The sequence below is a fragment of the Dryobates pubescens genome, chromosome 34 (genome assembly GCF_014839835.1).
Source record: "Dryobates pubescens isolate bDryPub1 chromosome 34, bDryPub1.pri, whole genome shotgun sequence".
In the NCBI taxonomy this organism is placed as follows: domain Eukaryota; kingdom Metazoa; phylum Chordata; class Aves; order Piciformes; family Picidae; genus Dryobates; species Dryobates pubescens.
This window is the reverse complement of record NC_071645.1, coordinates 4,494,793-4,517,668: the sequence shown is the minus strand read 5'-3', so window position 1 is coordinate 4,517,668 and position 22,876 is coordinate 4,494,793. Positions and strand designations below refer to the sequence as shown.

The 22,876-nt window shown below is 47.1% G+C and overlaps 1 protein-coding gene across 1 annotated transcript in view; it reads right to left on the bottom strand.

Moving 5' to 3' along the window:
* The window catches only part of BARX2 (BARX homeobox 2), a 33,460-nt gene extending 11,104 nt beyond the window's left edge, over positions 1 to 22,356 (bottom strand). The window contains exon 1 of the mRNA XM_009906477.2: positions 22,071 to 22,356. Within this exon, the coding sequence (XP_009904779.2) occupies positions 22,071 to 22,239 (169 nt within the window). The 5' untranslated portion in view covers positions 22,240 to 22,356. The remainder of the gene's footprint in view (positions 1 to 22,070) is intronic.
* Positions 22,357 to 22,876: the final 520 nt, after the last annotated feature.

Sequence of the window (22,876 nt, the reverse complement as noted above, 5' to 3'; positions counted from 1 at the left end):
CCACTCAAGAAATCCTTTGCAGCACATGTAACAGGGCTCTGGCTTCATCAGTGGAGAATGAATTGGAAGAACTTTGCTGTTTTGAATAGCTCTGCTTCACATCTTCTTAGGGTAACCTGCCTTCTGGAAGGGACCTCTCTGACTCAAATCCACGCTTTTCAGGCAAACCAAGCATGGCTCAGAGGTCCTGCTCTTTGTCTAAGGCTACAGCAGAGTGATTCTGTCTGGAGTCCCTCACCTTCAGCAGATGATCCCTTGAAACCCTACTCAGTGGGAAAGGAGGTGCTCTGAACCCAGGCAGACCCATCCCAATGTCTCCTGTTAGGCTGTACGGGCCCAAGGCCATCAGGACTGAAACTGCTCCAAGTTTGGACATGAATCTCCATTCCAGGCCCTCTTTGGACTCCAAGGGAGTTTTAAGGCCAGGCCACATGAGTCCCAGAGAAATCAACATGAGCATAAGTAAACATCCCCACGAAGGACAGGGCTGAGGCAGTGCAGGAAGGTTACTGGGATGGGAGCCACCAGTGCATTTACCCTATCAGCATCAAGGGACACTCAGGCTCTGTGAAGCCAGCATCACTTTGAAGCTCTCTCTTCTGAACTAAGTCATGTTAAATTCTTCAGCCAAGTATCTCCTCCATTAGTGAGGATAAGACTCAACTCTAAGAGTTCATCACTTATTGGACCCAGATTCAGCAAGTGAAGTAGCCAAAAGCTTAGAGACTGGAACGGATTGCCAGGCAGGCTCCAGGCTTCTCTGCTGGGGGTGGAGGAGAAACACTGCACCAAGCTGACACAACTCTCAGGCTGTCTAACCTTAGGCTGCAACAACTTTCTGTCTTTACTGCTGACAGCCAGATCCCCATCTTGGGATGCTGAGGAGAAATGTAGGAGGCCAAATCCCGTCCTCTGGCCGGATGGTGTCACTGGTCAGGGAGCAAGGCTTGGCCTTAGATCAAGAAATGGATCATCAGAGCTGAGAGGGTTTCATGGCAGGATAAGTCACGTTCTGTTCTTCACACTGCTCCCTAAGCATCTCTGACTGGCCCCTGTCCAAGATATGAGCCTGGAAGGACTTTGGACTGACACATTATGACCATTCTCAGCTCCTTACACGTTTGATAAATAAATCTGCCTTCTCTCAGGGCTTCCCAGTTTCTGTCCCGGTTCAAACGCATAATGCCATGCACGCATAAATCAACCGGCCCGGCACTTCCTGCTCTGTTAATTATTATCTCAACATCCCTAAGCAAACACTGGCCTTGGACAGCTGACTAGCTGTGCACACAAAAGCACTCTTCAGGTTTCTCAAGCCCACCCTTGTGTGAGCTCCAGCAAAAAGCTTGCCATAAATATCACTACCTCTTCCTGCTCTCAGCCCCTAAAACACTCTGGTGAGTGACACACGGGAAGCAAGAGAGTTCAATTGTTTCTAAACACCAGGCTGTGTACATTTGGCCTGATGGATCTTTGGGAAAATGCTGGTTTTTCTTCTTGGGAGAATAGTAGATCAGTGTTTGAAACACACAGACCCTCTCCTCTTTCCCTCTATGCTGAAATGAAAGGAGGACTTCAGCAAAGACTAGCCTTCAACTGGAAGAGACCTGCCACATCTGCACAAGGGTTTTGATGCTTAAAATTAGGTTGGAAGGGACCTCAGAGGTCCTCTGCTCCAACCTCCTGCCATGGGCAGGGATGCCTCTCAACTAGACTTAGCTGCCCAAGGCCTCATCCAACCTGGCTTTGAACACCCCCACAGAGGAGGCATTCACAACCACCCTGGACAACGTGTTCCAGTGTCTCACCACCCTTATGAAAGAACATCTTCCTGAGCTCCAGTCTAACACTACTCTCCCTCAGCTTCAAACCATTCTCCCTTGTCCTGTCTCTAGACACCACTGTGAACAGTCCCTCTGCAGCCTCCCTGTGGGACCTCTTCAGGTACCGGAAGGCAGCTCTAAGGTCTCCCTGGAGTCTTCTCTTCTCCAGGCAGAACCACCCCAGCTCCCTCAGCCTGTCCTCACAGCAGAGCTGCTCCAGCCCTTGGTTCATCTTTTTGGCCTCCTCTGGACTCACTCCAACAGCTCTGTGTCCTCCTTATGCTGGGGACACCAGAAGTGGATGCAGGTTGCTTTATTCATAATCTTGGCCCCATCAGGACATGTTTAGCTGACAGGCTGGACTCTCTGAGCTGCATATATAATTCTTTGATCTTGCATCTGCCCTAAGAGAGAGAGAGAGAGAGAAAAACTCATCCTCGTTTCCTCTGTGGACAAAAATAAACTCTGTGGAGGATTTGGCTGAACAGCTGCACAAACAATGCAATTCAGAAGGATGCAAATGATACACCAGCAGGTTTTGTTCACAGCCTCTCCATCCTTTGTCTTTGCCAATTAGATCTGCAATCTTCAGCCAGCTCTGCTGGCTGGGGTAAGGAGGACAGACATGCCCAGGGAATAAAGCACAACACACATCCCAGCATTATTCCAGAAAGCTGGCACCCCAGTAGCAGAATCTAGAGCACCTTGGAATACCTGATCTTTTTTGGCTGAATAAGCATAAGAAGCAGCAGAACTGCTGGAGCAGGTCCAGAGGAGACCTGTGTTCCAGCTTGTACCCTTTGTACCACCAAAAGGAGCCTGACACCTTCCATCTTCACACCCACCTCTCAGATATTTATAGACATTGATAAGGTCCCCTCTCAGCCTTCTCTTCTCAAGGCTAACCAGTCCCAGTTCTCTCAGCCTTTCTTCACAGGAAAGGTATTCAAGTGCCTCCAGCACCCTCATAGCTCTCCGCTGGACTCTCTCCAGTAGATTCCTGTCTCCCTCAAACCGAATCTTCAGCCTGTACAAGGTGCTTAATCCCCAACAGCCAAAGCAGCCTGATTTATAGTGGCTGAGACCCAGCCCATCCATTTCAGGGTGGGTGGTGGTTTGTTGGTTTGTTTTTTTCCCCAGCTAAAGCCCTAACCAAGTTTCACTCCCATTGAGATTCACCTAATCTCCCAAATCAAGTTGAAAAATGGCTTGAGGATGGGCAGTCTCCAAATGGACACACCCAGAAGTAGTAATTCTAGGAGGAAAAATGTCAGCCTCAAGAGCTGCAAAGCACTTTGGAGGGTTACAGCTCAGAAAAGCCCTGGCAAGGTTTTCCCAGCTACCAGGCTGCCTCTGCCACAGAGCTGGTAAAAGGATAAGCCAGAAATTCCAGTTGGTGAGCTCTAGCTGTCCTCATCTCTAAGCCTCACTCATGTCAGACATCAGTGTGCTAGGGTTTTTTTTTCCTGTTCTGATAGGACATCAGCCAAGGAAACACTGTTTTCACATCCCCAGACAAATACAGATGAGACTGAGGGTGGAGATAAGCCTCTAATTAATCATAAGAGGTTGATTCAGGGTTCTACAGCGCTGAAGTTCTGCTAGTGGCCACTGTGAATTAGTGCCTTTGTGGGCAGACATGTCAGAATGATGCCTGCATTGACAGCTCCAGTCTAGAACTACAAACCTGCCTCTAGATTTAGGGTTCCAGGTGGGAGAACATCCTCATCCTAGAGTTTGGAGGACTGTGAGATGAAGCTTTGGTTAGCACCTATCTCTGGTTCACATCAACCCCTCCAATTCTCCTCCAGCACCTGTCACCAAGGAATGCAGCATCCAAGTGCTCCACAGGTACCTCTGTGAGTTGCTAATCTCATTTACATACCAATCCTAAAAGTCAATACACAAAACCAACAATGCAGCCCTTTCTTCTCTCCACCTGTGTGGGTGTGCAGTTCCCACTAGCATTAGACACAGCTCCAGCCTGGCAGCAATGTTGTCTCATTCCCACTGACTTCATTCTCACCTGCCTCCTAAAGGACCAAAAGAACAAAGACCTGTTCACTCTAGATGCAGATTTTGGGGAAGAGGATGAGAGAGGTGATTCTCCCCCTCTACTCCGTTCTTGTGAGACCCTACCTGGAGTGCTGCATCCAGTTACAGTGCCTCCAGCATAAGGACTCTGAACTGCTGGAGTGGGTCCAGAGGAGGCCACAAAGATGATCAGAGGGCTGAAGAACCTCCCCTATAGGGACAGGCTGAGAGAGTTGGAGTTGTTTAGCCTGGAGAAGACGCCAAGAAGTCCTTCAAGCAGCCTCCCAGTACCTGAAGAGGGCTACAAGAGAGCTGGGCAGGGACTTTTGACAAGGGCTGGGAGTGCCAGGACAAGGGGTAGATTGAAGCTGGAAGAGGGGAGATTTAGACTGCAGATTAGGAAGAAGTTCTTCCCAGTGAGGGTGCTGAGACACTGGAACAGGTTGCCCAAGGAGGTGGTAGAAGCCTCACCCCTGGGGGTTTTTAAGGCCAGATTGGATGAGGTCTTGAGCAGCCTGGGCTAGTGGAAGGTGTCCCTGCCCATGGCAGGGGGGGGGTTGGAGCTAGAGGATCCTGAAAGTCTTCCAAGCCAAACCACTCTATGAATCTGTGAGGTGCAGCATTTCCAACCCTGCCACTGCCTTGATGTACAACTGCAGCCAGGTGCTTGGATCCCACTGGATTCCTGTTCTCCCTCCATGCAAACTGAAGATGAGAACACCTCCCACAGAAGGAAAAGGCCTCCAACGGAAGCCACGAGGGGAGGCAGAGGTGTTATGATCTGACATGAGCTGATTGCATGAGCCCTGCACTGAGACCTCTCTTTTGTGTCACAGCATTACGAAATCCCTTGATGTGCCATTAATATATATGTTAATATTGAAGCAACCCATGCATCCTGTTATTGTGCAACCAGCAATGTTTCCATGGGAGCTCCTCCAACAGCTTCACCCCCTCCCCCATTGCCCCAATATCACCACTACCAGACTCCTTTATGTGACACTTGGGGTGAGACTCACATCTGGTGTTTCCATCCTCTCCCTGCAGACAGCACAAAAGCCTCTTCACATTGCCAGTGTGGGCATCAAGCTTTGAAATGGGGGGGGGGAGATGTCCAGAGAAATTGGGCAATAATTGGCATTTACTGCTCCATGATGAAAAGCCACCAACACTACCAATCCATCAAGCTGAATTGGTTTGCTTTGCTCAGCAGTGGTGTAATCCTTCTGCGAGATCTTGAGCCTTTAATTTATGATTGGGGAGCCACATGAAAAAATGTTTCAGCTCTAACAGCTTCTCAAAAGTTGTAGAATAGAATCATCACTGAACACTTTGGGTTGGAAGGGACCTCTAAAGGTCATCCAGTCCAACCCCGCTGCAGCAAGCAGGGAAAATCCTACTCATCTCTTTCAGGGCTGATTCCATATCCACAGCTGCATCTTGCTTCCATCCCAGAACTGCTGGGAAGCCAGATCCAAGGTCTTTTAGTTTATGTAGAAACTTTTCTTGATATAGAGGTTTATGTAGGTGGCAGATGTCACATCCCTGGAACCATTCCAGGTCAGGCTGTTTAGGGCTCTGAGCAATCTGCTTTAATTGCAGATGTCCCTGCTCACTGTGGGGCGGTTGGACCAGGTGACCTTTAAAGGTCCCTTCCTACCCAAACTATTCAATAACACTGAAACTGGAGTTGTTCAGCCTGGAGAAAAAAAAAGGCTCTGTGGGGATCTGAGAGCTGCCTTCCAGAGCCTGAAGGAATCCCACAGGAAGGCTGCAGAGGGACTTTTCATAAGAGTGTCCAGTGACAGGATAAGGGGGAATGGTTTGAAGCTATGGGAGAGTACATTCAGACTGGATCTTAGGAAAAAGTTCTTCAGTAAAAGAGTGGTCAGACACTGGAACAGGATGCCCAGGAAGGTTGTGGATGCCCCTTCCATGGAGATTTTCAAGGCCAGGTTGGATGAGGCCTTGAGCAACCAAGTTTTAGTTGAGAGGCATCTCTGCCCACGGCAGGGAGTTTGGAGTAGATGAGTCCCCATCCCTGGAGGTGTTCAAGAGGGTATTGGACATGGCACTTGGTGCCTTGGTTTAGTAGTCATGAGGTCTTGGGTGACAGGTTGGACTTGATGATCTTTGAGGTCTCTTCCAACCTTATTGATTCTATGACCTCTGAGGCCCCTTGCAACTTAAGCCATCCTATGATCCAAGAAGCAACCGCCCTCCCATCACTAATTATTTTCCCCCCTCTTTGTGGGTCACCTCTCCTTGAATTGTTGAGAATAAAACATACTCCCACCAAGATGTTAACATCTCATTTCTAGTACTGCTTGGGTGAGGAGACCAAATAAAAATAAATGGCTTCTCCAATAAGACACATCATCCATCAGCAGCATGTAAAACACAGTCATTAATCACAGCACCAACCTACTTATTACGGGTATTCAAGCACTGGCAATACAAGTGCTTATAAAACAGGGGCTCCTTTCATAATTCCCTGCCCTTGTCTCTCAATAGTTTAGAGGATTAACCCTTTTACAACAAGGGATGGGCAAACTGGTTTTGCCTAATTCCAAACCGACCTGACGTCATGGGTTCGAAAGTTCGACTTGAACGCAGAGCAGTTTGTGCTGAGGGGAGACAGAGAGAGCTCAAGGGGAGAGGAAAGGAAGGAAGACAGTGAAAGAGCAAATCAAACACAGCAGGGCATGGGCAGAAGGAAGTAAAGTCCAGTGAAGGGTCAAAGGATGGATGAAATTTGCTAATGAAGGACTTAGTAAAGAATTGGGGCCTGGAGAAAGGAAGGCTCTGGGGGGACCTTAGAGCAGCATTTCAGCATCTGAAGGGGACCTATGGGAAGGCTGGGGAGGGACTGTTTAGAAGGGCCTGTGGGGACAGGATGAGGGGCTATGGTTTGAAAATGGGGCAGGGTAGATATAGGTTGGACATCAGGAGGAAGTTCTGCACAGTGAGGGTGGTAAAATCTTGGAACAGGTTGCCCAGGGATGTGGTTGAGACCCCATCCCTAGAGACGTACAAGGTCAGACTCAATGTGGCCCTGGGCAACCTGAGCAGCTGGAGGTGTCCCTGATGACTGCGGGGGGGTTGGGCTAGATGACCTCTGAGGGTCCCTCCTAACTTGATGCAATCTGTGAATCCGTGTAAAGTTGATAACCCTCAAAACCAATAAACACAGTTCTGTCTTAGTGGGATTTGTGGGGAAGTCTCCTCCCTCCTACAGACTTCTCTCTGGTGAGAAAAGTAATACAGACTTGACTTGTCCTTAATGAACCCTCATGAAGACCAGAGTTAAACACACACAATCCCCTCTGCCATGTTACTTTGAGCTTCTCTTGCATTGCTTGGTGAAGGATTGTACCATCCTCTGCCCAAGTGCGTGCTGAGCCACTGTGCTCCTTTGGCTAATGGGAAAGATGAGGCAGGCAGCATCTAACTGGCTCCACATCACACAGCGAGGCAGGGACCACGCTGAGCAGAGATGGCCAAACCCAGTGTCCGCTGCAAAACCTCTGCTGTTCCACGGGCTCTGCACATCAAGTCCACTCAGTTATCCCTCTTCCCAACAGCAACATGTCCCAAGCTGCCAGCTAAGTGAGTGCTCAGCAGAAAACGTTCGGGTATTTGCAGTCTGATGCAATTCCTTTTCTTTTTCCTACACACCCAAAACTTCTCTTGACTTCAAGGAGTAAATAAGTGGGAGCAGGGAGGGAATCAAGAGGTACAGAGAAAAGCACTATTTGTACAACCTGAAGCGTTCAAAGAGTTAAATCAGAGTTCAGAACACATATTTACTGTGACAGAAATGCTATTTACTGGTTGTTGTGAAAAATGAGCTACCTGGATGAAGGGAATTCTTGTGGAGAGAAACTAGATGAGGTATGTGGCTGAGCTCTCAAAAGCAGCAAGCTGGCCCCCAGCTTAACCAGAGGCAAGACCACTTTTCAAACACTTAAATTACCTTTGCCATCAACTGGACAAACATTTCCAATGTTGGGATCAGTTGGCTTTGGGGGAAAACAAACATTCTGGAGAAGACAAATGAGGAGTCCACCACGTTAAAGCCACACTAAAGCTACACCCCAGGTGCTGGAAATGAACACTTCAGTTTCTTCTGAGTGGATTTCTTTTTAGTGAATTAACAAAGCAGCGACAGGCTGCAGCAGCTACTCCATTAGAACTCCCTTCATGTGTTAGAAATGCTAAGGTTTCAGGGCTATGAGGTAGTAAACAGCAAGAAGAAATCCTGGTAGAGGTGCTCAGAAGTTCAGCAGCAATATAAAACACCAGGACTTCCCCCCTTCAACGGATTTCTCCTAGAGGGAAAGTTTCGCTCCAGCTTGAAGCTGCCGTCAAGGCACCGTGATGAACGAAGTACTTAGAGTATCCTTCACTGTCAAAAGGGATTTTCTAACCTATCATTCACTACAGGAAAGTACCAGGCAAATATTGAGAGAGGGAGAATTACAATAAGCAGCTCAAACCATAACTAATGGCTTCGCTTTTGGGAAGGCAATGCCCAAGTGAAGCTCACCGGTGAGCTGAGTCAAACGACTCACGCCTAGGCTGTACCAAGCAGTGGCTGTGACTAGATTAGCACCAATGCTCTGGTTTTAAATAGCTGTCAACCCATTTTCACGTATTTTTCACAGGTTGTCACATGACTAACTGTGCTGATATTCAGGAAGGAGAAATAAGGCATCACCAAAATCAGGATTTTTAAGCAATAAAGCTGCCGCTTGCCAGCTTTAGCCATCATGGCAATGCCTTCACTGGTGGGGAGGAAGATGGGCAGCACCATTCCTTTGTATGTGCCACAGAAAATCCTGCCTCAATTTTTACCCTGCTTGTATCCCTTTTTCCTGACTAGCACTGCTGGATGGATATCACTTCTCTTCTCTTCTCTGAAGAGCAGAGATGTCTATTTCATAGTAGAGAGGTCTTTAGCAAGCGTTAGTGGAAGCTATTCATAGAAAAGCACACAAAAAAGGCCAAATCGCCATGAAAACTGTGACAGCACGGAAGAAAAGGAAACCATTTGCCAAAGAGAGTTTGCCAGACTGAAAACCAAGTCCTTTAGGCAGCTAAACAGCTCTGAAGCCACTCCAGCATGCCCTGTGCTAGCTGTGCGTGCCGTCAGATCCATCTTTTTCATTTCCACCCACGTCCCATTTTCTGTCCTGCCCCTGCTCTGCACACATCCAGCTCCTCCATCCACCACAAAGCCCTTTCAGAGCCATGCCCTGTCCCTGCTTAAAGCAAGGATCAACCCCTATCTTTCATTTTAAACACAGCTGCTTAGGAAGCCAGAAAACAAACCCAGACCAACTTCAAACCCTGCAGAAGCCCTTTCAGTACTTGGCAATGACTGGGAGATCATCTGTCTGTGGGGACAAATTTAGTTCACTGGGAGGGACAGGAATGACCCCAGTTAGCAGCTATTGCCTGTGGTAGACACAGCTTGCTACCTCCCAAGCTTCTGCTGGATCTTTAGGGAGGGCACTCGGGATGTGGTGCTAAAACCCCCTGAGACAGCCTACACCGTCAGACCAACGCAAGCTGGGAAACCCTAAACCTGCTCGGAGCTGCTCCAAGCAGCAGGAGAGGGCTTCACCCTGCTGGAAGAGGGGACAGCGAGGAGAAATTCTGAGGACAGAATGAACAGGATCAGCCTTGAGTGTACAAAAACTCTCTTAAAGCAGGTTTGTGAATCATGATTTAAAGATCAGCTGCTTGATCTTCTGAGAACACCACCATATGCTGTGGGACATATTTATCAATCCCAGTTTTATCAAGTAAGCGAAAGCACTTTAAACAATGTTTTAGATGCTGCCCTTTGTTCAGCTGAGGCAAAGCCCAGCAGCCACAAGCACCCCCATTTTGGAGATGAGCTCAGGCAAAGTTTCAGGCTGCTGGGCTGCTACTCAGACCAACTCTTTAAATCCTGACAATTAGATGAAAAGACTGATTCCCAACCTCTCACTTCAGCCATCCTTGCTGTCCCTCCTCATGTCATCACCAGCCAGCTAGCCGCTGGTGGACAGAAATACATCGGCAGTATCAATTGCTGTGACAGCTCTTCACAACAGACAGGTGCCACCAGCCTCCTCAGAGGCCTCTTGTCTCTCAGACCTGAGAACAGGGGCTCACCAGAGCTGTAGAACTAAGCACTCTCAGGCTGGGATTTCACACGATCCCAGCGTTTCCTAAATGCTTTTGGTTTAATGTAATTTAAGTCATAAACTACCTCATAATAAAGTGCTCTTCAATGTTTACAGTGAAGGCATAATTGAATTTGACTCATTTTGGCCCTGCTCCAGCTCCCATTTAATTGACTTCAGTGGGAGGTGCGTTGGGCTCTAAGTAATTTTAACTAAAGTAATCCATCAATTGTTCCTCACCCACTTCACCACACTGCTTCCCATCCTCGTGATTGCTCTGTAATTTAGTCAAACAAGGTGAAACCAACCCATCTACCTCCTGGCACGGCTCCCTACTACCAATTTCACTACTGTCCACCAACCTAAACCAAATCTGCTTCGGGAAAGCAAAAGAGCAGCCAGAAGAGATCCAAACCGCCTCGTGCCGTCCTCTGCTGTTACAGAAACCTGCAAATATCAGCTCCTCCACTCTTCAGTCACCAGAGGAACAAAAAGAACTGTTAGCAAAGCTGTCAAGAGGAGGCTTGGAACAAAACAGACAGAAGGGTGAAGAGAAATGTATTCACAAACTCACGCAAGTGTTTTGTGGCCCAAAAAACCCACCCCACCACATTTGCTTCGGCTTCGTCACCATTACCCTGTATCAATTACGTTACTCCTCTCTATTTCAGGGGACTTGGATTTGTCCTCTCTCTCAGCCACGTGAAAAAAAGCCAACCTGAGCACTCAGCCCTCCCAAAGGCCTCTCCTGTTATGCAACTGCACGTAGGTACGGCGAGCACCGACCGAACAGAAAGTACCACCACTAACACTGCTTCAGAGGAAGACAGGGTAATCTGTCACAGAATACCCCTCTTCAAGTAACCTGAAACACATCACACATGTTTCTTTGGCTTGCAGAATGAAAAAGAGATGCTGTTTTGAAGGCTTCAACCCTTCTCCCCTTACACAACAGTGGTTTGGGCTGTAATGGACAAGCGTAGGCAGCGGTACGCTAGATGTGGCAAGAGGTACCTACAGGGACTTCAGTGTTAGCTCTGGAGATCATAAGAGTGGTTTGGGTTGGCAGGGACCTTAAAGATCATCCAGTTCCAACCCTCCCAGCATGGGCAGGGACACCTTCCACCAGCCCAGGTTGCTCAAGGCCTCCTCCAGCCTGGCCTTGAACACCTCCAGGGAGGGGGCATCCACAACCTCCCTGGGCAGCCTGCTCCAGAGTCTCACCGCCCTCCCTGTAAAGAATTTCTTCCCAATCTCCAGTCTAAAATTTAATTCAGATGAAGCCCAGCCTTTAAGTTTGAAATTCTAATTAAATATGAATTTGCATCAGGAGGCAGACCAGCCTTCAACTATCCTGCAATGTGAGAGATAATCATTAGGAGAATGGCCAAAGCCAAAGCGTGAGACGAGTGTTTAAGGAAGATGCTGAAAACTCTTATTTGGAAGGAAACCCACCAAATGAGTAAGATTATCTCACAGAATTTCCTGGAATCAACCAGGTTGGAAAAGACCTCAGAGATCAAGTCCAACCTATATAAATAAATATATATATAAAAAAATCCAAGTTACAGGGCAAATACAACGGCATCGTGGCATGCATCAAGGATAGTGTGGCCAGCAGGAGCAGGGAAGTCATTGTGCCCCTATTAGCACTGGTTAGACCACACCTTGAGTACTGTGCCCAGATCTGGGCCCCTCAGGTTAAGAAGGGCATTTGAGACACCAGGGAAGGGCAACGAGGCTGGGGAGAGGCCTCAAGCATAAGCCCTATGAGGAGAGGCTGAGGGAGCTGGGGTTGCTTAGCCTGGAGAAGAGGAGGCTCAGGGGAGACCTTCTTGCTCTCTACAACTACCTGAAGGGAGGTTGTAGCCAGGAGGGGGTTGGCCTCCTCTCCCAGGCAACCAGCACCAGAACAAGAGGACACAGTCTCAAGCTGTGCCAGGGGAAGTTTAGGCTGGAGGTGAGGAGAAAGTTCTTCACAGAGAGAGTCGTTAGCCATTGGGATGTGCTGCCCAGGGAGGTGGTGGAGTCCCCATCCCTGGAGGTGTTCAAGAGGGGATTGGACATGGCACTTGGTGCCATGGTTTAGTCACGAGGCCTGTGGTGCCAGGTTGGACTTGGTGATCTTTGAGGTCTCTTCCAAGCTTGGTGATTCTGTGAAATAAAGCTTCCTCTTCAAATCCTGCCGTGCATGAGTAGTCCTGGTGAAGTTAGCCAACTAGCTACAGGACTAAAAAAAAACCCAACCACTGGCATGCTACAGAACTGACAAGATAAGACCTGAAGACTCACAGCCAAACACATTGTAAGGTCATTGTGAGGTTGTTGCTCTGAAGCTCAGAGATAAAGTAAAATTAAAAAAAGAGCATATGTCTTCATGAATTTTCTGTCATCACATCCTCAAAGGCAGGTTTATTTCTGTTGCATAGGAAGTTCAGGAAAACTCTTTCTGCCTCCTTCCTTCTTTTTTTTTTTGGGGGGGAAAAAAAAAAAAAAAAAAAGAAAGAAAGACCAAAGCAGAGAATTTTTTTGTCCAGAAGCTACTGAGGGTAACATTCTTTCAGGTTTTATGTTTCAGATGGAACTCAAAACATTCTGGAAAGAAACAGTGCCAAAAGCTGAGTTTTCTAAATGTCTTGTGCAGGGGGAGCAAAAAAAAAAGAGTCTATTTTTCCCCCCACTCATGCATGCCAGGATGCTCTTCTAGAAAATGTCTTCTTCTTACTGAAAAGCATTTTTTCCACCCAGCTATACATACATTTACACTCCACAAAAGTGCAGCTACGAAGAGGTGTGCACAGCCCAGGCAAACCCCAACATTCATGAGGGCATTTGGGTGTGTTTCAGTGCTTTCTTTATTAAAGAAGAGATGCCTGTCTGTGTGGGACACTTCAGAGGGATTGACACAGGCAGCTAACTGCTGGTGACCCCCTGAACACTGCCATCCTCCTGAATTCTCACCACATAGCTAGGAGTTGAATCAGCCTTTAGCGTGCTCATGGCACATGTTCCACCAGCATCACCCAGACCCTGATGGGTTTGCTCCCTCTGGGAGCCAGGGCGTGCTCAGAGGAGGGGAGAGAAGCTACCATCACGTGCAGCACCAGGGTGTGCTAAGCATAGTCAAAAGAGACTCAAGTAAGGCTCCACATCTGGGAAGGTGGAATATCTTTCACAGAAGGGCTGCTCTTTACCCTTCCCTCTAAGTCATTTCTCAGCACCAAGCACCCCAACACCTGTCCAAAATATCAGCAACTGATAACTTGGTGTTCTTCCAAGCTGTGTTCTGACCAAGATGAATGAGGAAGAAGATGCCAAGAATCAGTCAAAACAAAAAGGTACATGAGGGGAAGATGGAAAATAGTAATTGCAGCATTAGCCAGGTCCTAACATCACCTCTTTCTACATTTTAAAAGACATGAGGAAGATCCAGCTTTGGGAATTTCACATCACACAAGGGCTAGAAGGCTCTCAGCAAGACTCTCCCAGAGTGCCAGGAACACAAGAAATAACCTGGGAAATTCCAAGGGGGGAAAACCATCCCCAAGATTTCCCTGGACAGTAATATTAATGTGAACTCACAATTTACTGCTAAGCTGCTCTGAAACTGTCTCATCTGCACGCTGCAACGCTGTGCTCCGCTCCCCGCGAGCAGCAGCGTACACAGGACATCCAGTGCTCAGCTCCCATTAGCCCGCTCTTGTGATCCTGATTTTCTCTTGATTTACACAAACACAGCCAAGATCACAAACCAATGTCCTAAACTTTCCATGGCACTATGATTTCCTAGCAAATGAAGCTTGTGTTCAAGTGTTCTGACTTCAGCAGTCCAGCTGGAGCAATTCTGAAATAGAACTGACTGAAAATGTTTGGTTGTAACTTCCTTCCATCCAAAAAGCAAGGGGAAAAACGACAGACCACTTGCAAGAGAGAAAGTATTGCTTTGCCAAATGTCTCATATAAAAAAGGAAAGTGTTTGGAAGCTTTGTTTCAGCCTTCAGAAGACACATTTCCAGTATTTATTGCAGCTCAAGTAGTTTCTCCTATTTGGCTTCCTCTCACATTCCACACTTCCAAAACTTTTAACTTGCCCAACTAAACCTAAACCACTTTGCTTCACTCTGAACTGAAAAGGACAATTGATCGTTGTTTCTTCCACCCACCAACAACCCAAAACATTCATTTTTTCCTGACTACTCCTAATATTTTTGCTTTGCACTGAGGGCACAGAAATGACTTAGAGAGGCAGAGTTTCCTTTCAATCATCCCAACCTGTTTCCAAGGCTCCTATCAGCACTAAATCCTCGCCGCAGGTGGATCAATGCTTCGATCAACACACTGCCAAGACTATGATATAGCCAGCTGTCCTTCACTGTGCTCTAAGCTGGAAATTAAAGGTGCTGCTCAACACAAGTAAACAGAAGAAAAAACCAAGTAAGTCTCCTTTGCTACTGCTCTGCTCCCTGCTGCCCGCTGCATTCACTGGGAGCTTCACACGAGGCGTTGGCTCAAAGCACTCTCACTTATTTCCCCCAACTTCCCCAGTGAAGATTCCTGCCCGTGCCCATGCCAGACTGATAATGAAGGCAACAATTCTGGGAGACATTTATTCCACCAAACAAATCTGTCTTTCCTTTCAAGTTGAATAAAAGTCCCTAAAATAACAGTGACGACAACTTGAGAGCGGTGGCAGCAGGTCTGTGCCGCGCAGGCTCCAGATTGAGGGTACAAAAGCACAGCATTTAAACCTAAAGCCGTGCCGAGATGGATTTCAATCTGCTCCCTGCAAGCCGTGAGGCTTTAGAAAATAAGGCAGAGGTGTCAATTTTCCCCCTGGAATCCCACATTCATTAATACCTCCTATTATAACATTCCTCTGCAATGCTTATTCATGCCTAACCACAACCGCAGTGCTGATTACTTCCCACAGCAGGTTTTATTGCAGTCGTCCGGGGGTGATTTTCTGCCTTGTTCCACATAGTTTTGCCTCTCATTCATTCCTTTTATCCACTACTAACTGCATTGCAATACAGATGGCAAAAATAGGTCTCAATTCCAAATGTTTTAAGAGCTGAAATGTCTTTAGAGGCAGATTTCCCTGCTCAGTCTAAGACTTGGGTTTCAAATTCAGGTTTTGATCTGGCTTTGCTTCTGAAATTGCCCCCCCGGACGCTGGATGGGCTCTGAAATTGCCCCCCTCTGACACTAGATGGGCTCTGAAATGCCTCCCCTGACACTGGATGGGCTCTGAAATTGCCCCCCTCTGACACTGGATGGGCTCTGACAGAGAAAACAGACAGACATCTCTCCGAGTATCCAGCCCATTATTACTCCTTACAGGCCACCTTTGGGGCCTTTTTGAGCTATGAGTTCTGCTGAAGACATCAAAATGTGTAAAAATCCAAAGCAGACATCCTGAAAACCACGAGGATCTTTAGGATTGAATTTTATGCCCAATCTTCAGCAGCTACAGATGAATCCACTGTCAAAGTCCATTGTGGTTGTTCGGCTACCTCAGCAGCCATGCTCGTGTCTAGCCTAATTACTACAGAAAGACTTTTTCTTGTAGGGCTTGTTTTAGTATCATCTTAAACTAAAGACTACTCCATGGCTTCCCTATTACTGGATCAGAGAAATTTACAGAAGCAACATTTTGTCTTTTCCAGGATTAATAGAATCCTAAAACAGACTCCCTGGGGCATTTCACCTTTACTTTTTGCTCTTAAAGCTTAGAATTACACTGAGCTTTGTAAGTTAACCCCAACAAACATCAGGAGTTTATAGAAGATTTTGATCTTCTTTTTGGTTCATGTCTTTGCACAAATGGTAAAAACAAAAGTAGTGATGTAGAATTTTTCTTTGATGGACCTCATGCATTGTTGGGAACCAGCCCCTGCTAAACAAGCATTTTAGACATCTACGTCTCCCGAGCACCCACTTCACACACCACAAGCCCCAAGCTCTCTGACACACAACTGGGACCCTGGGGATGGAATCCAAGCCCAGCTGAAGATCGAGAGCTGATGGGAGGCTGGGCACACTCAGGTTTGAGTTAGGCTGGTTGAAGGTATCCCCACAGCTCCATCTGAGCTTTATTGAAGGGGATTAATCCAGCTGTTATGTTTCAGATAACGCTCTTTGAACGGAGGGCATCTCATTTTTCCCCACCACGGGACACAGACTGCATGGATTTGCCTTTTCCTTTCCCACAGTGCCCTGCTTTCCCCCAGGAACTCCGTAACAGTATCCATGCCATTTAAAGGAAAGAGCTTCAGCAAGCATTTGAGCAAAAGGAATGGCTTCCACCCCAACTTTAACATCCCAGAGCAAATCCAAACCTTGCCTGTATCAAGGCCTTTTTGAAGACAATCTCGTTGTGAGCTCACAAGTGAAAACCACACTGGTTTAGGACACAATCAATCTATTTTCTGACCATGGTTTCTGTGACAGTTTAGGCTGTGGCTTTAAGAAAGGCTGACAAGATTGGCTAAGGAGCAGAAATATCAAAGCTCACACTTCATTGCAGAGGCAACGATTCCCCTCAGGTCTCTGTGGTTGCACGTACCACTTAGTTTAATCCGGGGAAGGAAATCAAATATAGCAAGAAAATGACATTTAAAACCCCAAGGTTTGGGATAAGCAGTTCCTAGTCTCATCCTAAGGTAAAACAACAGAAGACAGGCAAAACCCTGAGAGAAGAATTCACGCTTTGAACAACTCTACTCTAGATACTTGCCTACCTTTGAACCCCAAGTGTACAAATATTCCTCTCATCATCCTAAATACCCAACCAAAAAGCCACCCAACAAAAGAAGAATCCCAATAAGAAATTCCAGGAAGCAAATCTTAGTTATTGGTGTTGTTTAAAGTCAACTTGTTCCACTGACTAGCAGAGCAGTGAAGTCAAAAAGATGCAAACAAGCTGACAAAATGAAGGCTGTGACCACTTGCAGAACCTGTGACACACACACATACAGAGCAGCAGAATCCCCTTGAACACAACTCTCTTTATATAAATACCAATATTTTGATATCAAAGTAGCTAATTCAGAAGATGAAGTCAGGCATCTGTAAAGCCATCTCCATGCAAAGTGTTGTTCCTATGTTGTCCCACTCAAGATGGGCCCTAGTAAAACAAAAACTTGGGGCAGAACAAATAAATTGCATCGGTGCTCATTGGGATTTACATCACAAATCACTAAGATATATCCAAGTTTGAGAGGGTTTTTTAAGGAGCTCTGGGATGGATCCTGGTGAACATGAATACATGGCATAGACAGCAAAGAATTTGCTCTACCAACCCCACTGAAATAAGCTGAGGACTAAAAATTCTCCCTAGCAGAAGCAATTAAATTCTTTGAGCCCCAGCCACCTCAATTCGTGTGGATAGCTCAGCAAGGCCAATTCACGATTATTAATACCCAACATCACAAATGCCACTGTCACAGGGGGGTAACACAACTTTCCCACACACATCTCAGCTGTGACCACCCTGGGCTTTTACTTTTCAAGCCATTTTAGTTACTTTGCTCATTATGAAGCATTTCCACTTGGACCTCATGACACTGAATGTCCTTTGAGTCTTTACCCTGCCCAGAACTAGGAAGGGGGCAACTGGGTTTTGAACGTATCGCTAAACCTGGATTTTCAAGAGCTCAGGAAATGAGCTGGGATTGGTGCAAACTCACCTACAAATATTTTTAGATCAATTTTGGATTTAAAAAAAAAAATTAAACAAATTAAGTGATTCCTGAAGAAATTAAATGATTCCTTCAGGACTCCGCTCAAAAAGCAACCTTCGGAAATCAGCGCAAGCACGGCGTACACCAACGCTGGCCTCCGGACTTCCACAGATTAAGTGGATGTGACACAACATGAAAAGCCAATGAAAAACAGAAATACCAGGAAACAAAATTGTGTTTTTCACCAAGTCATCCCAATCCAAAAACCTCATAAATCAAGGAGGCATTAACCAACATCTGAAGAGATTTCTGGTTTAATCTTTTTACCATGGCTCTGAAGCCCGGCGAGCGTTTTGTTACAGGTCCACCGTGAGTACAGCCTCGTGCATTTGGCTCAATAACTGCCACAACACCAAATTTTAAGCTGCTGATGGATTTTTTTATATATATATTTTTTCTTTTTTAACAAGAAAATGCATTTTTCTTTCCACAGAACAATTTGTCTGGGGCTTGTTTGCAATGGGAATCTCCCCGGTGAGATCAGGGAGCTTTGAATCCGAGCTTCTGAACGCTCCTCGCGACTAAAATGTCAGGTTTTGAGCTCACCAAAAGTCCCAAATGCTCCTTCCATCCCATCCCCCTCCACTTGCCATATTTATTTTGTCCCAATTCAGCTGCACACACTTCAATATTTAGCATTCAATCACAGCCAAAGGAAAAAACATTTCCCCACTTGGTTACCGCTGTTTTTCAGCCCTCTTCACTTAGAGGATGTCATTAAACACACACTGCGCAACGGCATCTTATGTCTTTCAGCCCCAAATAAATTATAAAGGTCCATCAGGCTGCTCTGACTTCACCCCAGATGAAAGAACTATTAACTCTTTAGCCCATGAACACTCTTTAGCCCATCAGGCTTCTCTGACTTCAGCCCAGATGAAAGAACTATTAGCTCTTTAGTCCATGAAAACGCCTACTCCCGACTTGAGATTAAGCCGTGCTGCTGAAGAGACCTTGGGCTGATGTAACTAATTACTCATTGCTGTTCCAGACACTCCCCAGCCCCAGCTATGACTCTATACTGGTGAGGCAAATTTCTGTGATTTTGGTGAAAGCTCATTTTGTTTAGACCACAAAGACTAAGTGCTCACTCCCTGAGTACCTCATGAGACAAAAGGAAACGCAGGCAGCACAGTGCTGGATTTCAGCAGCCCCGAAGTGGTCTGGGGGGGTTTGTTGGTTCCTTGTTTGTTGGCTGCTTTGGGTTTTTACATGTGTGTGTGGTTTGGTGGTTTGTTTGGGTGTTGTTTGTTTTAACATAATACATACAGGACTTTAATTGGAGCTATAAACATTAGAAGGCTGAACATTTGGAATCGTGCACTTCTGTAGCCGTTTCCTTTATGGTTTTAATCTCTCTAGATGTAACTCACTTCTCAAGCACTGTGCTTCCAAAAAAACTTATCCCAAAAGCAGATACTCACAATCCACCCTGACACGGGAACAGGCCAGAGCTTGGGTTAGAAACACAACCTTGAGGGCAAACTCATTAAAGATCCCAAACACAAAGAGAAATAAAGCTTTAATTGACTGGTAACCGCAAGAGTCGTGCTAGCATCACTCAGAAACCACTGCTGAATCATTTGAGGATTATTAATGATTATTTAATGAATAAATTGCAGAGAATGTTTGCTAGAGTGACACAGAACTACACAGTAAAATCATTTCTTTTTTCCCCCCCATGGGGTTAGTGAGAGTCAAAGCAACCACAGGGAAGCAACCACCTATCAAAACTACTGAGGATCCCTTAGCCTAAAGGCGAGTTTCAAACCATTTTTTTTTGGATGCTTCTGGCTGCTGCTAAATACTGTTAATATTCCTTCAACCTTTTGGTTCAATTTGTGCAGAAAGAGAAATCTTTTTCCTCTCCCTGGCAAAGCGGGGTCTGGGTAAATCACAGTGACTGACACGAGCAGAATAGGGCCCTCCCGGCGCAACCACAAGCTGCCCCACACGGAATCCTTTGGGATATTCATGCCTATTTTGGCCAAGGCACTAAATTTCACTGTCTATGCAGTAGCAAAGGATCAGCCCTGAAAAAAAAAAATGCCCTTGTCAGCAGTATCTTGGTTAACAACCAGATCTTCTGGTGCAAAAGATATGTCAGCGATTAGTTAGAGAAGGCAAAGCGCGTCACGCGCAAATCCAGCGGAAGAAATAAACGTTGAATGAGGATCACACTAATGATTCATCTAACTTCTGCCCCAAAAGCTGGCCACCGTGGGGCTTATTTCTGACCACACCTCCCAATAACTGCTGGATCCAAAATAATCAGTGTTTACAAAAATCAATACTGAGGTTGGAGGAAGATTTAAGCGAGGAGCAAAGGTTTCCTCTACTCATCAGACTCTCAGGATGTCCCAACAGCAAATCTTCTACTAGCAGAGCTCCACTGAGACCTGAAAAGCTCCTTCCTAATTTATATTCAGCTAGGCAATAAAAAGCAAGCCAAAAGTGCTCTGCTCAGACTCTTAGGATGCCCTGACAGCAAGTTTTCTACTAGCAGAGCTCCCTAAGACCTGAAAAGCTCTTTCCCATTTATATTCAGCTAAGCAATAAAAAACCCAAACCAAAATAACAAACGCGAGCTAAAGCGCAGGCCTTCAATTATTAAACACAACTTCATCCCAACTCTAAATCAACATTCCTAGGGGAGAGAAAGGAAAATTACAATCTTCTGACCTTGAAATCTATCTTATTTTACTGGGAGCCACTCCTTCCAAAATATTTTTTCAATGGCTAAGGCTTTTTTGAAGCGTGTATTTTTAAGTTTCGATTTCCAGCTCCCTTAAGGTGTCACCGGTGGAAGCGTGGCCCCCTGGGAAGAGCATAAACCTGGAAAAATACCCTATTTGACCACAAACAGAAGGATATTCTTGGGGTTTAAATCTAGAATGCACTACAAGAATGCTATTCTTACTTTTAATGGGGATTTTCAAACGCTGACATTAGACCAATCTGTTTGCCACCTGTGGTCAAGACCCAATCGCTCCTTTTGTGGCGGTGATACGCAGCTACAACAGCGCTATTTGTGGGGAGGGGTTGTGGTGGCCTTGCCCACAAAAATCATTAGAGGTATTTTCACATCATCTCTATTACAAAGAGCTTAATTCCTTGTAAAGGAATTGTAATTTAAGGGGGGGGGGGGGGGGGAGGGGGAATTGGTCTCAGCAGCACTTTTCCCCCATTTTTTGCCTATGGATTTCTTTGTACTCTCACAGATGGCGATGACAAAACCAAGCATAAGCTCAAGGTCACTTTCTAAAGGACCTGTGCCCCTGTCGACTCATCACTTACACTGATTATTTATTACTGAACACCCTAAGAAAGATTAAGGCTGAACTCCACCACTTCAGACTGAGATCACCAACACTGCCCAGAAAACACAGGGAGCAGACACAAACCTTTCTGTTAGGTTTGGATGTGCAAACTTGAATTCCCAGCTGGGATTTGGTTCACTTCGGGGAAGGAAAGGAACAGAGGGAGCAAACACAAACCCTTCTGCTTAGGATGGGGCATAAAAAGTCAGGTTCACAGCTGGGCTTTCCTGAGGGGGAAATTACTTTGCTTCAGAAGCGTGGGAAATGCAGGTGTTTGCTGCCATGTAACACAAACACTTCTGCTGGGGATGGAGCATGCAAAGTCAGGTTTGTGAGTGGGACTGGGTTTTGGGGAGCCTGCTTGCTTCACTTAGCAGGAGCAAGGCAACATACGGTGCAAACGCAAATCCACTGGGGATGGGGCATGAAGAGTCAAATTCACAGCCAGGACTGGGGCTTGGGGAGTTCTCCTTCACTTTGGAGGGACAAGGTAACAGAGAGAGCAAACAAACCCTTCTGTTAGGGATGGGAGCTGAACACCTGCGTTCTCGGCCAGCACTGAGTTTGGGAGAGTCGCCTTCAATTTGGAGGAGCAAGTTAACAGAGAGAGCAAATGCAAACCCTTCTGCTGGGGATGGAGGTGTGAAAACGGGTTCTTTGCCGGGACTGGGTTTGGGAGAGTACCCTTTGCTTTGGAGGAGTGGGAAACGCAGGAGTTTGCTGCAAGGTGCCACAGGGAGCTTGCACAAACCCTCGTGAACGGGACGGGAGGGAAAAGCTCTGGTTCACGACTAGGACTGGGGGTTGGCAGCTCCCTCTGCTTCAGAGGAGTGAGACATGCCGCGGCTTTCCGCAAGGTAAGCGAGGTCTGGCTTGCAAACGGTGCCTCCGAGCATCCTCCGAGTCCCTGGAAGGGGGGTTCACCGCTGCCCCTTCCCTCGGGAGAGCCTCCCTCCTCCCCAGGGCGTCTCTTACCGGCACAGGAGTGCAGCGGCTTTGGCCTGACCAGGAGGGACGGACAGACGGAGTAGAGGGAAAGTTTCTCGAAGTAATCGCAGGTCTCCTTGGAGAGGATCTCGTCGATCATAAAGGTCTTGTAGCGCCTCCTGCTTGCCTTGGCCCGGGCCTGCGCCTGGCAGTGCATGGCCGGGCCTCCCGCCGGGCCTGCCAGAGCCGCGGCCGCGGCCTGCCGTGCATGGGCGCTCGGCGACACCGAGCGCTGCCCCGGCTGCTGCTGCCGCCTCCTCCCTTCTTCTTTTCCTCCTCCTCCTCCCCGCTGCCGGCTGGGCTCGGCTGGGCGCCCCGCTGCTGCCCCGCTATATAAACCTGCCGATAAGCATCTCTCCACGGCCTTTTTTAGGACGAGCCGGCTGTCAATCAGGGCGCCCGCTGCTCCCCGCCGCGCACCATTGTTACCCAGCGCCGGGCGGGGAGGATCCGCCGCTCCTCTCCCCTCCCTGCTCGCTATTTTAAGATCCCGGGGTGTGTGCGCTTCTGCCTTTCTTGCCTCCCCCTTTTTTTATTTTTTTTTCCCCTTTTCTTTTTTTAAGTGCACAAACTGGAAAGGTTCCAGATTGGGGCTGGCTTTTGCCGCCCCCCCCCTCCCCCCCCCCAACTTTCCCCCCCTCTTCCTTTCCTACCCTGTAATTAGTATTAAAATGACAAGTGGGAGAGAACCTCTTCCCCAGCCCTACTGCTTCTTCCCATCTATTTCCCAGCTAAAGTGCTGGAGAGCGGCAGAGCGTGTGGGGAGACAAGCTCTATGTATAAGAGACTTGGTA